A 20466-nucleotide genomic window follows, 5' to 3' on the forward strand; every position below is an offset into this window, starting at 1 on the left:
ACCTCCCCAGTCCCACCTGAGGGCTGGCAACATCCACTAGCAAACTAGCTTTGCTGTCTCGTATTTTTGGGACGTAACAGGGCACATAAGAATCCTTGCTATTAAAGAAAAACCAGATACACATAACAGATGTACAAACACTTCAAAGACTGAGAAGAAAAATCTCCACGAATCCACACAGCACGCCCAGCTCTCAATGCTGCCCTGTTGCAAGCAGAAAAAACTGGCAATATTTCTTCCAATTACAGGGGTGAGGCACACCAAGTCAAAGCAGATCAGGTGAGATGTCGCACTGCGCGAGCTTTTTAATATTGACTGAATGGAACAGAAAAGTCCAATTATGTAAATGATGAAGCAGGCTCCCGAGAAGCAGCCAGCCTTATCACGCCGCCTTTCTCCACCGCTTCGGCTTGAAAGACAATTTAAAAGGTTGTTTTGGATGTCGATCACCACAAACGAGCCAAAGAAATGCGAAACAACCACCTGTGCTTGAGGAACCATCAGTTCGCCTGTTGGTTTTCCAGCCATGCTGCGCCTCAGCCCCCCTCTCCGTGGCTCGGGGACCGCTGTGGGCTGGAGCAGCCGGGGCAGGGGAGAGCTGGGCTGCGGGCGGCTCAGGGAAGGTCAAGCTCAGTTTTTACATCCTGCCTCCAGAGTGTTTCCGCAGCCCATGAAGGCTTTCCCTGCCATGCCCCAGTCTCTCAGACCACAGTTCAATTCTTTGGAACTTCAGCTGAAAAATGGAATAAAATCAGTTGTCTTGGCAATCGTGGCGCTGCTTCCCTTTACCCCCCGCCCCAGGGCTGGCTGGAGGAGCCAAACATCTCACGAGGACTACGCAACACCTAACGGCGCCTGGTTTTCAAACGAAGCCAGCACGAGTGCACGCACAGGACAGAGCATCCCATTCCAGATACAACCCTCCTCCGGCCGTTTGTTCCCCTCGGCCTCCCGTCCCGAGCTGGTGCACGGCACGAGCTGCTGACAAGCCCTCGCAGCAGGTGAGCAGGGGTCCACAGGCTCACACGCATCCTCCCGCGATTTGGAAACGATCTTCAGAGCAGGGAGGAAAGCAGGGGCAAGGAGAAATCCAGCCAGAAGTGTTTGCGCTGTGACAACGTGAACAATGAAAATATTTCAGCTTTTAAATATGCTTGGAATGACAGAGAATGCCAACATCTCCCTCATCTTCCCAGAAATAGCTTTGAATCATTGCTGCCCTAACACAAAGTTCCCCCCCTCCCTCCCCCACCCCACCAAATCACTTTTGCAATCAGATTTTTATCAAGCACAAGCCAACAGCGTGAGCAACCACATGGCAGATGGGTGGACGTCAAACACGTCGCAGAAGGATCCTCCTGCGGCTGCTGAACTCGACAACCCCGCGCCGCTCGCTCCTGATGGGCGCCCAGCTGCACCTCCAGCCTCGGGGCACGGGAAAGCCCAGCCCGCCCGGGCGAGGCGGCTGCAGGGAGAGCTGCTACGAAAAGCTGCTCTCTGCAGGGGAAGGAGGACAAAAGCAGGAAAGACGTAGGTACGTTTGTACCCACTAAAATTGCTCAGACCCGAGCTTAGAGCCATTTTCCGCTCCTCCAAGAAGCGGCTGGGAGGCCACACGGTGCGTGCAGGCTTTGCACCGAGCACCCTGCAGTCCTTAGGGCGAGAACTTTGCCTGGCAAGATGCTTGAGGCATTTTGCCTTTCACAGGACTGATCGGGCCACGCACCGACACGGAGCTCTGCATCTCGCTCGGGTTTCGCATAACCCGGAGCGAGCGGCAGGGCGCCGGCAGCATCGGCGCGTCCCCTCTCCATCGGCGCTGCCGCAGGATCCCTCTGCCCGGGTGTCCCACGGGGCTCCCTGGCAGCCACCCCCTCCCCACCAGACGCGGGCACAGCCACCGCGGGCCGAGGACACGGCTCCCTCTCCCGCGGCAGCGCCGCACGGCCAAGGAGGACAGCCCTGCGCTGTCGCCGGGTGCCCGCTTGCAGACGTTCATCAAAAGCCCCAGGAACGAGCCCAGAGCTCTTCTTCCCAAGTCAAAAACAACCTCCAGCGGGGAAGGGAGAGCCCAGGCGCGACCCACGCCACAGACTCAGAGGCTACAGGAGGACACGCGCCCAGGGATGGCCGACGCTCCCAGCTTCGTTTCGTTCTCCGGCCCCTCTGTGCTATTGTTCCACAGCAATAAATCACAGGGAGGCGCTGGAATTCAGGGCTGGTTTCTACAAGAGGGAGCCCGGGGTGCGGGAACCGAGATGCCGCCTCGCTTTTGCTTGCTAATTCCCCCGGCGGCCGCCGTGCTCAGCGCCTTTCTCCACTCCTACGCGTCCCGTCGGAGTGCCTCGGCTCTCCCAGTTCAAAGCACCGCTGCGTTTCCACCCCCTCCGCTCCCCTCCCCCAGCACTGGATTACTCAATTAGAGATTATGCTTTTGCCAGTTACCTCCAAGCCAACTGGGGCCTCTGCCAAGGTCAACACAAGTTGCAGCCAGTTTCATTAATAACTGCGAGACCAACCCACTGGAAACTCTGAGAGGTTAAGCCCAGCAACAGATCAATGTTCCCATAACAAAGCCACGGAGCAGGAACGCCACTGGTGATTTACCAGCTGGCCAGCCCAGATATCCGCGCCAGGAGCTGCGGTGCTGCCCCTCCGAGCATCCCTCACCGCGGCGGGGCAAACCCTGCTGCTGGAAGCCCCAGCCTCCCACTCCTCTGCCCCAGCACATTCGGCAAGGGACGGAGCAGCTACCAGGGAACAGCACTGCCAAGGCACCGGCCAGCGCGGGGAGGAGGAAGCTGGGCTCCCAAAAGGCCTTTCGGTTGTCCTCGGTGCTCTGCCAGGCTGCGGCCGGGGCAGGAGTTAGCAGGCTAGCCAAGAGCCTTCCCATCCCACAGCCTGTTTTCCAGGAGTTTATTGTAAATTGGGCTCTGGAATGGGCAGCCAGTGTGAAATTTGGCATGTATGCTGCTGGCTTCAATGCATCATTAAAAAGGCATTTTAAATGTGTTAATTCCTCCTTTTTCAATTAATTGCTTTTAAAGCTACATTAACATGCATCAAAGCAAAATACCCTTTGCCCTAATTTCTGCTTTGCCATACCTATTTCCTGGCCTTGGTGCTGTCTTTTCCAAGACTCCCCCTCTTCCTTTTTCTTATTCCAGGTTTTAGTCCTTAGCACAACAAACACACTCAGGCAGAAAGGGAAGAAACTAAAACCCTTCAACAATGTAAAGCAGGGTCCAAGTCCTAACAACACATGGTTTCTTAATAGCCTTTTTCCATCAATAGTTGTTAATTATTTTACAAAAGAGGGAAGTGGCATTGTCCCTTGTACAGACGGGGAAATCTGAGATACAGAAAGGGGAAGAGACTTACCCGGTGACCAGCAGCCTGCCAGGGCAGATGGCAGCGAGGTTCAGGTTTCCCAAGCCCCAGCCCCGTCCCCGCGGGACTACACGGCTCCCCGTAAGCATATTCCTGCTGGAGGAATAGGCTACGTTTAAGTGCAGCCAGCCAGCCCTTGCAAGGGGACTAAATGCAGCTCATGACTGACTCATGTCCTATAGGAAGGAGCAGCAAACCACATATGTGGTGGAAAAGCAGTTTCAGAAGTGGGAAGAACAAGTGGAAGCAAACGGGAAGAAGAGAGGTGGAAAGGGATAGGCAGGACCAACCTCCAGCTCTGGAGAGGGGAGAGCAGGCGCGGCCCGACCGGACGCGCCACGCTCACCGTGCCTGTGGGGCAGGATCGCATGCGGCGCCAGCTGCGCGCCTACGCGCGGAGACGGGGGATCGTGCAGATGCGTTGCTGGCCTGCTCTGGAGCCGTCTGGTTTACTCCCACCTGCTGTTACATGATGAAGGTCAATGACCTTCTCCATCGGAGAGAAAGCAGAAGCCACTGAGGGTCCTGGGAACCAGCTCCTGCATCTCTGCCAAGAGCATACCTGGCAAATCTGCATCACGGCAGCTCTTCCAGCAAATCTCACATCCAGGTTTGCAGTGATTGAAAAAACAGTCCTGCTTTAGTTTTGCCTGATTATTCTCAGCCAGCTCAAGGGAGAACCTTCTCGGCGGCAGCATCAGCCCACGCTGGCGCAGAGGGCACGGGGAGATTTCATTTCTCGCCCAAACTGAGCTCGCCTGGGCCCTCCTGGCTCCATCCCGCAGCAAGAGCACAGGACTACCTGCGCTGCCGCAATGTCACAGCAACCCCTCTTGCAGGGAAGGTGCTGAAGCCTGGGAAAGCGGGCAAGAAAACAACCTTCTCTTCCCCAGCTTGACAAGAAACACTAGCGTTCGAGGATATGAGCGATGCGAGGTTCGTGAGGAAAGGTAATACCTTTTACTAGACCAACTGAGATTTATCTCTAAAGCTGCTGCTTTTGAAAGGCATGCTGCCCCAAAGTGTGTCTTTTCTCCAGCTCTAACACGCTGATCTAATAGAAGACTTTACCTTCTCCTTCCAAACCCAGCCTCGCCTGGAGCAAGGCTGCAGTGATCCTGAACAGGGTAAAGGGGCCCAGGTTTGGGGGAGGTAGATGAGGAATAAAAGACTCAAGAGATCCACTTCTCTTTTGGTGGTGGTAATGGGAAAACCTCTGGAACCTGTCACCAGCATTTGCCACATCAATCACTTCATCTGTGTTCAGAGCACAGGTTATGGCCCAAAGCAGAGGCCTTGGAAACGTGCAGGAATGGTGTTAGCTTCTCTCCCATGGGCTGCAGCTTGGTAAACCCAATGTAACCGGCAGTTTTCAGGGATGTGCTAAACTCACACCACGGCAGACCTGATTCTGCACCTCCGCTCCACCGCTGCTCTGAAACCAGGAGACCAGCAGGAAGCCGCTGCCTGGAGCGACATCCACTGCTGCCGCATTACAGTTACATCCCTGGGACAGTCAGGCTGGCACCCAGAGTGCATAAGCAAGCCCCTACCCTTTTTTATTGAGGGTTTTGTGCAGCTCTTTACTGTGCAAAAATTAGCTCAATCTGCACAATCACCACAAAAAGCAGTCCTAGTGCTGTTACTCGGGTGAGTAAATTGAGCTCCTCCCCACGCAGTGACTTCAGCAGCGTAGAACGGGGTAAAGGGTAAGCAAACAACTCCTAGGACACTGTCTAAACCACCACCAGCGTGTTTATACTGGGCTCACATGGTGCATCTCACCCAGCTTGCAAAGCTGCCCTAGATGGAGTATCGAACAGCTTTGTCAGGCACTGAGTCAGCAGCACAGACGGAACAGCGAATTTCTCTCTCCGGCTCTGGTCGCTGGGACACACATCCTGCCGTTACACGTGTGCCACCGATCCCAGACACGCATCCTGCCCCCGCCACCGCGCCGGGCCACGCGCGGCTCGCGCGGGCACAGAGACCTCTGGCTCTTGCACCCACCTTGCAGAGCGCTTGCAGGAAGGGAGGAAGCTTGCGGAATAACCCCCGGGCACAGAGGATGTGCTGAGCAAGCAGGAAGAACACGGTGCTGCTAGAAGCGAAGCACGGGCCAGTGTCCGCAAGGATGCAGCAGAGCAGGGATGAGCCGCCAGGACGGGCTGCATCGTGACGCGTTGTTTTAGGAGGTCACATCAGGAGGCAGCGGAGCTGACGGCAGTCATGGAGCTCAGCACAGAGCCTCTAGGCCAGGTCTTTATCAGCTGTTCTACATGGTGACTTACAGCATCACAGCCCAGTGCCAAATTCAACTGCGCTGGCTTAGTATGGGCACAAGAAGCAGTTTTGCACGTGTAAATAGCCCAGATATGCAAGTGTCCAGAGCTTGTGGTCAAAGACCAGTCTGAGTTCTGGACATCTCCTCTGGACCAGCACACCCAGACCAGCTCCTCTAAGTTGCGCCAGGGGAGGTTTAGATTGGATATTAAGAAAAATTTCTTCACTGAGAGGGTGGTCAAGCATTGGAACAGGCTGCCCAGGGAGGTGGTGGAGTCACCATCTCTGGAAGTGTTCAAAAAACGTGTGGATGTGGCACTTCAGGACATGGTTTAGGGGACACAGTGGCATTGGGTTAATGGTTGGACTTGATGATCTTGAAGGTCGTTTCCAACCTTAGTGATTCTGTGCTGAGGCTCAGGGAGATGAACAGACCAGCTGCAGGAGCTTTACCATGATCTTAATGTCCACAAGCAGCTTATAGACTAGTCTGAGGATGACTGCTCAAGAATAAAGCCAAAAAACTGCTATTAATCCAACTTCCCAAGTTGCAAAGGCAGCCATACCTTCAGAGTGGTGGCCCTACACCCCCGACTTGCCTTCTGCTCCCAATCACTTGAACAGCACTGAGATCATCCAAGTCTTGCAGTGAGCTCCATCAAACCCATTCTGGAAACAACCCCTGCTGTTAGTTTTGAGCAACTAATCCCAGCTCCAATTAGGCTCTCACCAGTCAGGAACACCACATTTTTTAATTCCTTCCAGACCCTGAAATTACAAATGGCTCCACTAAAAGCATAACCTTGTCTTGCTGAATTGTATCTCACAGCTTTCTCCCTCTCACAGCTTTCTCCCTCTCTCTCTCTTTCATTAACAAATGTTTTAAGCTCCATAAAATGCATGTAATTCTTGGAAGTGTGTCACAGACCGAGAAGCAAATGCAGCCCCTGAACTCACCAACTAATGCCTCAAGAGCAGCTTTGCCTATTAGAAACAAATAGCTGAGACAATACGTGGTTTTCCGGTGAGAAGTAGAACAGAACTGCTGATGGAAATAATGTGCAGGCAGAAAAGCCATCCTGTTTCCTCACGTCTTTGGAGAGGGATATTTTTTGTTTCATGGCCAACAGTTTATTTTCCCCATTGGCCACCCAACCCAGCATCCCCCAAGTATACTCTACAGTTCAGAGCCACCACAACACATCCCGGTGGCATGGAGAGCAGACTCCTGCCTGGTCACAGCATCGCCTCGTCAAGACACATCTTGGAGGGAACAGCAATGTTGGGACACAGAAGGGCCACAGCACCTCGGCGGCATCTTTTCCAAGGCAACACACTATTAAGAGCTAAAGGAGAGCAAGCTGATGTGTTTGGTGTGTTTCTCCTGGTCTCCAAGTTCAAACACAGCTCTTAAAGAGCTGCTCCGTCCCTCCCAGCATCTGCTCACCATTCCTAACCAGAAGTCCCTACAGCCCTCTCCTCCAGGAGATCCAGCCAGGCATCCCTTGGCATCTGAACTATCCCAAAGTTAAGTGTCCTTCTCACTTGAGACAGGTCAGAGGGATCTCATCTAAGGCCCATCAGTACCATAAGGACAAGAGATGTCCGAATACCCCGGCGCTCACAGGCAAGAGCTTTCTTGCCCACGTGTTGTTTCAGTCAGCTCCCGCGGCGCCACAGCAAACCACCCCGTGGTCCCAGGTAAGGATGCTGCCTTCCTTTTTGTTTCGCTGAGGGCTCGGATGTCTCCAAAGCCCAGCCTGCAGCTGCATTAACCCTCGGTGCTCACAGCACTGGAGCTCGCACCGGCCACGCAAGCCAGCTGCTCCCAGCCTCTGTACCCAGCAAGACTTCCATTCCATCCAGGGGTATGTCCGAGCTTGAGGTAAAATCAAATACAATTTACCCCAACAGAGCATGAAAGTACCTCCTGATAGGCACACAAGCAAGGGATTTCTCTTTGCAACATTTATTACGAGTGCAGAGGGGACAATTGCAAGTAAACAATTTGCTTTGTTAAATGAGACTAGGAGAAGGGCGGCTTTCCAGGGGAAGATTATATTAAAGAACCACCAGCAACCAATTCAAACCCTTCAAACACCAATATTAAATAAAGAGATGTGATAAATGGGAAAGGTCAAGTAAAAATCAAATCAGGGCACAGTATCCAGAACAGCCAGACATGACCATCACTAATTCAGCCTACAGGAGCTTCCAAATTGTTCTGGTGCATCTAATAGCCCAGTAAAAGCAAGCCCATGACTATGATAGTTATGGGGAAAGCTGATTTGCTTCTGTTTCTCCAAAGAGGTCACCCCATCTCACTGAGTATCATCCAACACCACCAAGCACTGTTTGATGCATCAGGAACTGCCATCTACACTGATTTCAGCAGCAGCTCAGAGCCTCAAAGGTAGCCCTACACAAGCCAAAGGGATCCCAAAACGCAGACCCTGCACCCAGCTAGCACCCCGGGCTGTTGTCCCCTTACCTTTGAGAGATCCTCTGTCCCTCCCTGCTGGCCCTGGTTCAGGAGAGGCGAGTGCCGCATCAGCGGGTCCTGCAGCAGATCCAGGCGCGGTCTCTTGGTTTCAATGAACTCCAAGTCCGACGGCTTGGTCAGGTCAGAGAGATAGGAATGCGCCTCGGTTCTCAGGTGCAACTCCTGAGATCTGGGGACAAAGAGAAAGGACCCTTTAGGAAACAAACCACTCGAGGAAGACAGAGGGCTCAACTCCTGCCCGCTTCCCAGAAGGATGCACAAAGGGAGGCCAGGTGGCCCTGGACTCAAACATCCTGGGTCTTCGCAGACGCAGGAGGCACAGCTCCATAGCTCAGGCATGGGGCATCTCCCGGAGCGCTTGCAGGCAGATCAGGCATCACCCGGGGGAGCAGGACGGGGGGGCAGCATCTCACCACCCTCCAAGCGCGACAGACCACCCTGCTGCCCCCTCCTCGGCACCGCCGCCGTGTCACCTGGAAAGCCCCGCTGCCATTTCCTGCCCCACCGCACTCGGTGGGTGGCTGTCCCTACACCAGCGCAACATGAACGATGCTGCAGGTGTGAGCCTTCCCTGTCACGCCACGTGGGTCGGGCTGGGCAGAGCAAGCCAAAGTGCAGAAAATCATCCAATCTGGCCCATAAATCCCCCTCTGACCCCTAAGACCAGGCAGAGCTCCCTGCTGCTACGTTTGGCTCATTTAGTGAAAGATACCTGCACCACCGTTTATATTTAGCATCTTCTGTAGGAATACCAAAGATTATATGCTGGGAAAAAAAGCAAACTCCTCCACGGCTAGACAGTAGGGATTTATTTTTCCAGGATGGGGGAGGAAAGAAACTGGCCACATGTAGTTGCACGTCTCTTAACACAGACCTGGCAAGCTGGAAAGGCACATTATGCAGTGACAGCAACTGCACCGACCAGTCACGTCGGGCTCAGATATCCTTCACTTGTTAAGTATGATGCAGTTGGTAATACCTGGAAATTGGGTTTGGTTTGGCTGTTTTTTTAAACCAATGTAAAACTTTTTTGTAGCTCTATTATTCCCAGCAGGATTCTCTTATGGGAATTGTAAAGGGATCCTACAAAAATACATTAAACCTTTTACTATGCCCAAGGATCAGCTTTGCTGCAGCAGATCCAAGGGTGTGTTTTTAACACTTCAGGCAGAAGTGTCTCTTAAAAAGTAAAAATAAAATGAAACACAGGAGATTCAAAGCTTGGGAGGGAAAAAAAAAGGCTTTTTTTTTTTTCTTCCCTTTTCCCTTAAACAAGACTGTTCAAGTTCTCCTGAGCTGCGTGGTGAAGTATCCTCCCCAGTTACCAAACAACGACAAACCAAAGAAGCTACTGGAAGGGGAGGAAGAGAGGGAATGCGTTTTGCCACGAGCAAGCACAAAAGTCAGGGGGTCTTGTGCGTTCCCTACCCACAAACTGCAATTGCTGACGTTAATTTTTACGTAGCTCATTAAATATCTCCCAGCGGATGATAAAAAGGGAAGGACCCGGAGCCCTGGGAAGCCAGCGGGAGCCCGTCCAGCAGCTGTACTGGCTCTGGACCGCGTCCAGAGCGAGGAGGCACTCCCCGGGGCACCACCTCCCAGCACAGCGCTCTGCCCACCCGCAGCAAACTCAGCCCCGCTCCAGGGAAGCGAGATAAAGGGGTTTTGGGTTAGGGTTTGGGTTGTTTGTTTTTTTTTAATTATTTATTTAAACATCAGGAACAGGCACAAAGCATGTGCAGGCCAAATTCTGCTGCTGTGGCTTTGGCACAGGTGGCCGGCACTGGGATTTGGGCAGCAGCTTTGCTGCTGACACACAAGAAACAGAATCTGGCTCGTCCTCTTCCTCCTCCCCAGCAAAAACGGGACGGGAGAGCGGGGAGGCTTTGTGCCTTTGCCGCTCCAACCCTCAGCCTACGAGAGCGCGAACGCGCAGCAAACCTCGCGGCGCCGAACAGCTCTTAGATGTGGCACTGAAGCACAGCTCGCTTCACCTGCAAACGCTTTCACACTGAACGATCCTCAACTTTTCTCAGCAAGCCCAGAAATATCTCCTGGCACCTCTCAAGTTTCCTGCTGGCTCGTCCCAACCCCTCCTGCAAACCCTGCCCGCCCGCAGCTGCACGCCGACATTTCAGGCTCTGCTGTAAAACCCAGTAACAATAACCAACTGTTGAGCTGGGCAGGTGTTAAAATATTCCAACACCCAAGGCTCTGCTGTACCGAGGCAATTAAAAATCAGATGTGTTTATTTTCACTTCTTCCCTTTTTTAAAGCCATATTACCAAGAAGCTGCTAATTGACACAGGACGGCTCCAAGACCTCTGCAGTTGTCGGGAACCCAGCACAACCCGACACAACTGCCACGCTCAGAAAAAAACCACGTGTTTTTAAGATAAGAGCAACACTCAGCTTTACAAAGGCAGTTACTTACAGCGAGGCAGGGGCCATGCCGGGGAAAGCAGCTGCAACGTTATAGGGTGCTATTTTATTTCCATTTCCACATCCATTGGAACTGCTATTAACTTTATCCACTGGAATTTCCAGCCGCTCCCGATTGTTTTGCCCGACACAACCCGCTCAGCCTGTCCTGGCTGCAAATACAAATGCTCTTGCTTGAAGCCTTCACACCTTTCACTCTTTACATCCACACCTGCAGCGAGCTCCTTACAACAGACTTTTATACAGCCATGACATTGCCCTCAGCATAAAAATAGCCCTGCCTGAAAAACCTTCCCATTACACCAAGTTTGGGGTTTTGCTGCATTTTCCAAATAGTTCCCACCTGGCTGGTTTATTCCAGAGATTCCTACTTTGCTGAAGGGAAAGAGTGTTTTTAATTGCATGTGAGTTATGCATGATTAAATGAAATAAACCAAACGCCAGCGTTAATTATGAAGCGGGGCGGGTTAGTCCTCACCTGGAGTCCTTCACCACAAACACTAAACTACTTAAAAGAAGCGGAGCAGCGTGAGATCTGCTGACGCACCGAGGCTGGGTGCCCAGGGTTTGCCCCGACACCCAGCCATCCGCGTACAGCTCTGGTTTGGGCAGATCCGAGTCCAGCAGGCCAAGTTAACCCAAGATTAGCCCTTTGGTTTATTACTAATCTGACAAACCGATTGCACCTACCAGCTGCAGCGCCGTGTCACGCATTCAGCAGGGCCATTTTCTCAGCAAACTCTCCCAGTATGAGCAGGTCAAGTCCGACAGCAAGTGCAGGGCACCTGCAGCTCGCCCCAGCACGTGGGGGTCACTGGGACCTAGGAGAACATCTTCTGCTACGTTATACCTACACCAGAACCAGCTGAGCACGAGATGGGTAGAAAAAAGGGGTTGACTGTCAGCTGGGTATAGAGGAAGCTGAGAGCACCTCTCTCCTGGGAGAGAGGATCCAACGAGACATCCTGAGCTGCCCCTGGGGCTTGTAAGAACAGTCCTGATGAGATCTCGGTGGATCCTACCTCTAGCTACTTTGCTGAAGCTAAATCACAGGTACAAACTTTTCAGGAGGCCAAAGAGGACCCTCCCACCCCACCAACCCACCTCAGGAGCGCACCGCCCAGCTCTTCAGAGCAGCACAACCCTCCCCTGCTCTTCGCACCTTCCCGTTTCTCCACCAGCTGAGCAGCAGAAGGTGGCAGCAGGAGGAACGACTGCTGTTCTGCAACATCCAGCAAGCCCAGCTTGACTTCACGAAGATGTGCCTCCTGCACCAAGGGCTCAAAACACCAGCAGCGGCTCTGAGCCGGCTCCCACCAACTTCCCAGCAAGGGCACGTTTTAAGTTTTGCTCCCATCCACAAATATTGTTCCCTACATCGTGGGGCCAAACAACATAACCAGGCTGGAAAACTGGCTCTCGCTGGTCTCTTGGAACCAGAACCAAGACAAACGATGGCCTTGCTGCAGCTGTTTATTTCCTCTGGCTGAGATGGTTTGGTGGGAAATTGTCTCCAAAAATAAGTTTTTAAAAAAGTCTCCAGCCCCCACAGGTACAGACAGCCAATAAAATGCTTTTGCGAGCGAGTAATATAGAAAACCGCTAGTATCGAAGTGAATTATTTATAGCCAACACGAAGATTTGTCAGAGGTTTCAGCAACCCCTTTACAGCTAACAATAGCCAGAGAGGGAGACTGGGCAAACTGAGACCTGTTAAAGAGAGGAACTGGAGGGTTTGTAGGAGCAAACCTGCCACCACGCAGCTAGAAAAAACACGTACAGCGCCAGCTGATGCATTCCCTCTGTCACATAGATGGAGAGGGAGAAGAAAAAACCACCATCACAACTTAACAACAGAGGCCATGGGAAGAGCAGCCTGTCTGGGTGGGGAAGGTGGAGCTCCCACGCCCTCAGCAACGTCTCCCAGCAGGATTGAGCCTGCACAAGCCAAAGGTGTGGGAGAGCCTCGAGCGGGATGCTTAGCTCACCACGCGGTCCAGCGCAGGGACTCCCAGGTCCTTGCGAGGTCCGACCAAGCGCCTGGGACCGGGCGGTCCCCCGTGCGTCCTCGTGACGCTCTGGCCGTGCGTTCCCACAGCAGGGCAGGGAGCTGTGCAGCTGCCCCGCACGATCCCCCCAGCCAACTTCCTCCAAGCCAACCCAATTTAGATGAGAGCAGATGCTTTATGTGAAACTTGCCTAGTGAAGATCCCCATACCCAGAGCCTGAATTAGGCACAGGATCACAGAATCTCTGGGTTGAAAGGGACCTTGTAAGGTCATCTAGTCCAACTCCCCTGCAATGAGCAGCGACAGGACCAGCAGAAGCTTTAACGCTGTGCCACGCAACGGCACTGCCTCACTCGGGAAGAGGAGAAGGAATATTCGTGTCTCTCCACAAGCTCCCCCAAGTGCTTTCTCCAGGCATCCAAAAGCTGGAGCCCCACAGGAAAGCCCTCTTGGCGCTCCTGGGTGGCCGGAGCACTCCCTGAACTAATGGCTTCAGGGACACCCCGCATCTCACCAAGCCTGCTGCACACATTGCAAGATCACCTTTCCTCCCCCAAAATTAATCTGGTTCGAGATCAGGCACAGGAAAGTTGTTTCATGAACTTTCACCCCTCCATCCCAGCCAAGGCAAAGCCCGGGTTTCCCCTCACGCTTCCCTGCCGGGGCACAGCGGCCCATTCCCCGAAGCCTGGTGTCTCCACATCTCCTCTGCGGAGCCTCGGTCACCCCCCGGGCCCGCTGGTGGACATGCCCACAGCCCACGTCGGAGCAGAGGGTACTCGTGAGACAAGGCTTGTCACCAAGTGCCTACACACCAGCATCTGCCCTTTCCAGCCATTACTTTCCCACGTTCATTTATGGGGAGGAAAAAAATGCAGCTCCCAGAACATCATTTCAAGTGCGAAAAGACAAAGACGTACGCTCGCAGGGATTTCAGCCGCACCACCGCTCGCTCCTGAGAAAAGGGTCACCTTTAAAAATGGAAGCTTAATTAACGACCATAAATAAAACCAGATCGGTCGCGCTGTTAACTCGGGAGCAGTTGGTGCCATTTGGCCCAGCACAGATGAAGACCGAGAGCCGCACGTGATTTCCAGCGGCCATGCTCACCGCCCCGGCTTCTGACCGCTCCCCAGGCTCCTCAGCCAGCAGGATTAATCACATTCAATAAGCACAGTAATTAGGCCTGCTCTCATGCTATATTGCACATGGCTGGCTCGGCTGGCTGCAGGAACACAGCAGCTGCTTAACGCACCCGAAATGTCGTACTTCAGATCAACGCCGGGCAAACTCTTCAAACCCCTCATGACAGCCACGCAGAAAGGCTCCGAAAAAGGAGCGTGGTCTCCTGAACTGGGAAAATAATCTCCTACGAAAATAGTGACTCATCTTATTCTGGATAGAGGCGGAATATACTGTGTAACATGCATACCACTTATTTACAGCCACGTTTTCTGCCAGAGAAGCCATTATTCACCCCAGCATTCCTGCGTTAGTACGGAACCTTGCTCTAAAATCCTAACACGTAGGAAAAGTCAGAAAAACCCAGTTCCTTGATTTTTCAGACCCATCACCCCACTGGCACCTGCCATTTAACACTCAACACAGTTTTTCTCACTTTTTTTGTGGACCAAAATATATATGGAAAAGCAAAAAAAAAACCCCACAACCCTAATCCTTGTCACTTTGCCAGGACATTCCTCTGCAAGTATTCATGGTACGACTTGTACCAACAGCAGATCCTGAAATACTTCTCTTCGCTCCTGCAGTCCAGTTGGCACAGCCAACCGAACAAGCTAAGGGGAAGTCTGTGGATCCTTCCAAGAAAAAGCCTGCTACCAAAAAAACCATCAAGGAAAGCAGCACAGCCCTGCAAAGACAAGCAGAGCCAACCTTCCCTATAGCAACAGATTCAGAGTGGTTCAAGTTTTTCTTCCTTCTTCCAAGCCAAAATTGCTGCACAGGAAGTTCAAGTCTCTACCGATCCACCAAGGGGTGATGACAACTTTCAAGGCTGATGCACTTGGCGAAGGGCAGTCTGCAGCTCCCCAGCATCTCCTGCAGAACGGGACTGGGAAGCAGGAGCAGCAGGAGGCTCATCACGCCCGAGGGAGAAGAGCCCACGATGTTGTGACACTTCAGGAACTGGTTCTCCCCATCCTGCCTGACCCACCAGGCTCAGCTGTGGGGACATAGAGTTGCTTGAGCCTGCCATTCAATGAGCTTCATGCTCAGGGAGCCCCAAAATGTGGGATCATCTCAGCACCCCATTCCTTCCAGCAAGTTACCACTCAACAGCTTTTTGCCACCAACACCCGATTCATACTTAAAACGCTGTGCCCATGGTGAAATACTTCACCGCTTGTTCCCTTTTCACTGGACCACAGCTAACTACCACCCTGGTGACTACAGCAAAACCGCAGCCAGGAGAAACAGAAAACCTGCAAAGCTGTGGGAAGACCACCTAAGCAAGCCCAAATGATTTCTGCAGGATTTAAAGCATCCGTGGGGTCAAGCCTCAAATACCATGTGCAAAGACAGCCTGCAGAGCCTTTAGAGGTCTGCCCAAGGTGCAGGCAAAGCCCAACAGCGGGACAGCTCCCCAGACTCAGCAGAGTCAAGCCAAGCCCTGCTGGTTTCCAGGAGAGGAGGGCAACAGTGGCTGCCCGCTGGGCAGGCGGGCTCAGAGGACCTGGGACCGAGCTGCCCGAGAGCTGAACCATGCTCCCCAGCTGCGGGCACCGCAGGGGCACGATCACTTCCCTACTCCTGCTGGCCACACTATTCCTGATACAGGCCAGGACGCTGTTGGCCTTCTTGGCCACCTGGGCACACTGCCGGCTCATGTTCAGCCGGCTGTCAACCAGCACCCCCAGGTCCCTTTCCACCGGGCAGCTCTTCAGCCACTCCTCCCCAAGCCTGTAGCGTTGTGTGGGGTTGTTGTGGCCAAAGTGCAGGACCTGGCACTTGGCCTTATTAAACCTCATACAGTTGGCCTCTGCCCATCGATCCAGCCTGTCCAGATCCCTCTGCAGAGCCCTCCTACCCTCCAGCAGATCAACACTCCCACCCAACTTGGTGTCACCTGCAAACTTACTGAGGGAGCACTCGATCCCCTCATCCAGATCATATATAAAGATACTGAACAAGACCGGCCCCAGAACCGAGCCCTGGGGAATTCCTTTCTTTAAGGAGGGGAGCGATCCTGGAAGAGCATCAGCCACCACAACCAACAGTGGCGAGGCTGCTTCGTCTGAACACCCGAATCAATGGGGGCTTGGAAGGGCTCCCCTTCACCGACACTTGCTTCACGGGGAGGACTGCCTTACGCCCACCACCAGTGCGTGCCAGGTGGGGCATGAGGCAGGGCACCAAGGTGAGGTCTTCCTTTCAGACGCAGCACACCCCTGTGCTTCTCTCTATTTACCCCCTGGGCCCGCCTGGCGGACATTATTTGTTTGCCTTCGGTCACCCCCTCCTCTCCAGCCCCTCACGCTGAGCACCAGCTGCCTCTGCTCAAAACCATCAATCCAGCCCAGGAACAACGCCAAAGCGCTTACAGATGCGGCCGGCGTGAACCTGCCAAGGGGACTCAGCGGCAGAGATGGCTGCTTTCGCCACCGTCTCTCGTCCAGGCTTCGCTCCGCACCAGAGCTATTTTTTGGGGTGGACATTAATGACCAACCCAACCTGCACCAGAAGCTCCAAGGTCTTGGCCCTTGAGCACCCGAGGAACTCTGAGGTGAGCAACCAAACACCTACCGGGCTCCATTTACAGCACATCAGGTAGCGTTTTAGAGCAGATCCTCACACCACAGAGATAAGAAAGCAAAGCCCCCATAGGACAGATTTTTAAGCGTAGTGCTTAAAGATACAGAGAAACAGTAGTTGGCTTTGCAAGATGGAGTAACACCACCTCAGTGCCTGCCAGTTTGAACAATTTCAAGTAATTAATTACGTTGGGTTGAAAATTTCCGCAGAGCCCCCCATCCTGCATCCCCAGATGCCCAACAATTTTTTTTAATGAGTCTATATCCCAGCCTTCTGGCACAAGATGCCAACTGAGCTGACCTTAAGTGGTATTTTTAGTTTCATTACCCAGTATAATTTTTGCAAAAGTTCAATTTTTCAGATGTTACAGGGAAAACGGATGAAACGTAAGTTGGGCCTGTTAAAAAAAAGTCTCTTTTTTTATCATGCCAAAACTTTACCATTCAAGTTGAAAGTGAAACAACCACGATAAGTAGCTAGACCTGACAACATCGATTAACAGTTACCCACATTCATATGATTGTCAGCACAAAAATAAGTTTGGAGAGTCTGAAACATTTGTAAGCCAAAGCGAGATGCTTAGATGACCACACCAGATTAGGCATGTGGTACAGCAGACATCGAGGCTTGCAGTTGGTTTTTTTAGTTATAGAGAAGAAATAAGATACATTTTTTTAAAACACCATATTCAGACCTTGAAACCTTCACTTTACAGGAGAGCAGAACTGGTTCTGTTTTGCAAACTATAAGCAGTGTGAAAAACAAAAACAGGCAGGAGCATGTTGCTGGGTCCTCTTTACCCATCTCCCCCAAATTTAGCTGAATCTGACCCACTTCCAAGTTAACCATTCCAAGGCAATGTAACTTGCTGCAATAAATCGCTTGTCGTCAGAAGCCACGTTACCCTCTGCACATGCGGGGGCCAAAGGCACAACCCAGAAGGGCACATCCAGGAAGGCAGATGCAAAACTAACTTTGGAGGGCTGCTTTTGGCCTCCGAATTCTCATGGGTTTGTTTCTGCTGAGCACCAAGCCAAACCCCAGCCCTCTAGAAAAAGAGGGTCTTCTCTGCACCTACGCCTTTATGCATCCAGCACCCTGAGGCCTTTCTCCTCTCCCTTAAAAATCATCATTTTAGAGAAACAGATACATCTCTGTGAGACTGCACTGGTTTTATTCTTAGCCCGGTTAAGGAATAAGCATAAAAAAATGCTTTGCATAAATCTACTGTAGCAAGGCTCTTATTTCACTTCCAGGCCAGTTTTTTTCTAAAACCACTAAGCATCAAATGCAGAAGAGAAACTGTGAGAGAGCAGCATTTTGCGACAAAACAGAGAGCGAGAGTGATGGCCTTCAGAACAGATCAGCCCCTGTGGCTAAAGCACCTACAGCATTTCCAGCCGCACGGCGCTTGCCTGAGTAGCCCCCAAAAACACTGCCAGCCTCCCATGGGAGGCTACGCGAGCAACGGGCGACACGGGGAGAGCCGTGAGAGCCGCAAACAGGAAAAAAGCAGCTCGGAGAAAGTTGTGAGGAGAATGCAGAAAGAAACAAAACCAACGCATGCGGGGAGGAAGAGCAGCAGCAGAGGAAGCGGAGATGCACGGTGGAAATGAGCTCTTCTCACTCCTCCCGTCAGCCTCGGGAGCCACAGACCAAAACCGACCACGCAGCTTTATTTCCTACGTTGAAGAAAGCCAACGCAACCAGTCACAGTGACGTGTAGCTTCACAGAACTGAGGGGAGCGGGGTTGTTTCTGTTGTTTGGTGTTTTTAAGATCTCTTTAAAACACACGACAGTCCAAGGGAAGAAACCAGAAGGCCTCTCGCATTAGTACAACGAAGCTAAGAGCGGCACAGAGACGGAGCACAGTCAGCAGCAATACACAATCGAACAGCGCGCAGGCCCCAGAGCCCTCCTCCGCGTCACAGCGCTGGGCAAAACACTCGCCAGCGCAGGCGGGACGGCCACGGCGCGGGGCAGGCGGGCAGCCGGTACCTTTCATTGCCCGGCTGGAACTCGGAGAGCAGGGACGGCCTCCGCCGCTGCGGCTGCATGATAGACCCGGGCGGGAGGTGGGAAGCGAAGTCCCTGGAATGATGCTGGTACTCCAACAGCGCGACGTCCTGCGGAAACAAACACAGAAGAGCTCGTTAGGCTGGTGGCAACTTTCAGGTGAGCACCGAACCCCAGCAACTCAGAAGAAACCACACAGATACTTGTCCTTTGAAGGACTGGGTGCTGGACCACAGAGCTCAGTGCTTTACCCCCGCAAAAAGGGTTCCCAGTAACTCCCAGTCCCGCACAGTGTTGGGCTGGGAGCTCAGCTCCCAGTCCAACCTGCCTCTGGCCTTTTACTGGGGCTGCTCGCAGGCTGGCTCCCGAGATGGGACTCCAGCAAGCCCAACCCAGCCGCCAAGCACACAGAGGGTTTTTGGCATCCGGGTAGTCCTGATGACAACTTCAAACCCGAGATGAAGAACAGGTAAGAAGAAAATGAAAAGTCACAGGATACTTTCAGCTTCAATAATCCACACAGCAGTACAAAGAAAGAAAAAACAGAATAAAATTTTAAAAAAGGAGGAGAAATCACAAATGTTACCTTAAGAGTGTCCCTTTAAAGACAGCTCTCCTGGGCTGAGCTCAAAGGGTTTGAAAGGACAGTTTGCTACTTGTTATGTGTACGTCCCTTTTGTTCCTTGACCCTTGGAGAGTACAGTACAGTGTGTTCCTGGGTTTAATTAAATAAGAAGCCCTCCTGCTCTGTGCCGCAGACTGATTCCAGCAGCAGTATTTTAGCAGCTACATTCAACTGCTATTTTTTATTTGCAGATAGATACTCGACTAGAAGACTAATCATCTAATTAACTAAGACCTTCAGCAATGGCATAGAAAGCCCTGCCACAGAATATCCCTGGTAACACTGACACACATTTATGTTAGAAGAACCAATCCCACCTAGGAGTCTATTTTGAAGAGTTCTCAACTGGAACAAAAAAGCTCCAATTCCCTCAAAAAGAAAAAGGAAATTTCAGAGTCTAAAACAAAATAAATTTAAAAATCAATAAATAAAATACCATGTGCACGCAGTTGGGGGGTGTGGGCAGGGACTCTCAGCAGAAATTATTTGATCTGCTGTAGTGAAGGCTGACATGCTCCAGTACTTAGGGAAGCTGGAGAAGTGTCCCAGCACAGTGCATGGCAGGCAAAGAAAGGATTTGGGAGCTTCAACAGCAACAACGTGCACCGAGAGACCCCCCTCTCCCAAGCTGTAAGGGAACAGAGCAGCCCAGCGCTGGATGCCGTGCTCTCCTCCAGCTGCCTGCAGAGCAGAAGGGAGTATCAAAGGCCAACACCTTTGGCCACCAGAGGGTAAAACACGATGTTTGCCATATCAGCTTTCCGGAAATTGTAAGCACTCAGCCCAGGGGAGCCAAGAAAAGCAGATCCTCTACCCCACGTTCAGGCGCTCTCGCACAAAAGCTGAAAGGGCCAAATATCAGATGGAGGAGGAAAGGGAACGGTGGTGTCTGGTGGCCACCGCTTCTGCTTGTGCCTAGAAAAGCACACCAGCTTCTGCAGTCAGGTTCGTTCCTCCCCAGCATCAGGTGATAGCGTGGTGCTGCTCCTCTCCTGTTCTGATTAGTCTTGGGAAACACCAGGAACCTCTGCCAGCCCCAAACTCCTGGTCTCCACCTCCAGACTGGCCATTTCCGACCTCGGCCTCTGGGGCAAGGGTTGTCTCCAGACAGGTTCTTGCAACATAAGGAGGGGCATTACTGGGACAGCATCAGCTCATCCTCATGGGGGTGTCGGTTGTAAACCCAGGTGTTCAGGGAGGATGCCACCCGTGATGCTGCTTTTTCTTCATCCACACAGGAGGCCCTGGGGGGCTGCAGGACTGAATATGCCATGGGTCCAACCACAGATGGGACAAACTCAGACAGCTGAAGTAAAGGAGCTCCTTAGCTCTTACAGCCCAGGCCAAAGTGGAATTGCTGCCCACAACGAGCTTCCCCACATTCATGCTTGTCCTGGTTTTAACTAAAAAAAAAACAAAAACA

At 52.4% G+C, this 20466-nt stretch overlaps 1 protein-coding gene across 1 annotated transcript in view; it reads right to left on the reverse strand.

The window, feature by feature from the left end:
- NCOR2 (nuclear receptor corepressor 2) overlaps positions 1–20466 on the reverse strand; it is a gene marked incomplete at its 5' end in the record, with an annotated part of 178131 nt that overhangs the window by 144995 nt on the left and 12670 nt on the right. Inside the window, 2 exons of the mRNA XM_082007798.1 lie at positions 8165–8345; positions 18401–18528. Of these exons, the coding sequence (XP_081863924.1) occupies positions 8165–8345; positions 18401–18528 (309 nt within the window). The remainder of the gene's footprint in view (positions 1–8164; positions 8346–18400; positions 18529–20466) is intronic.

Source organism: Phaethon aethereus (assembly GCF_964289735.1).
Source record: "Phaethon aethereus genome assembly, chromosome: 17".
NCBI lineage: Eukaryota > Metazoa > Chordata > Aves > Phaethontiformes > Phaethontidae > Phaethon > Phaethon aethereus.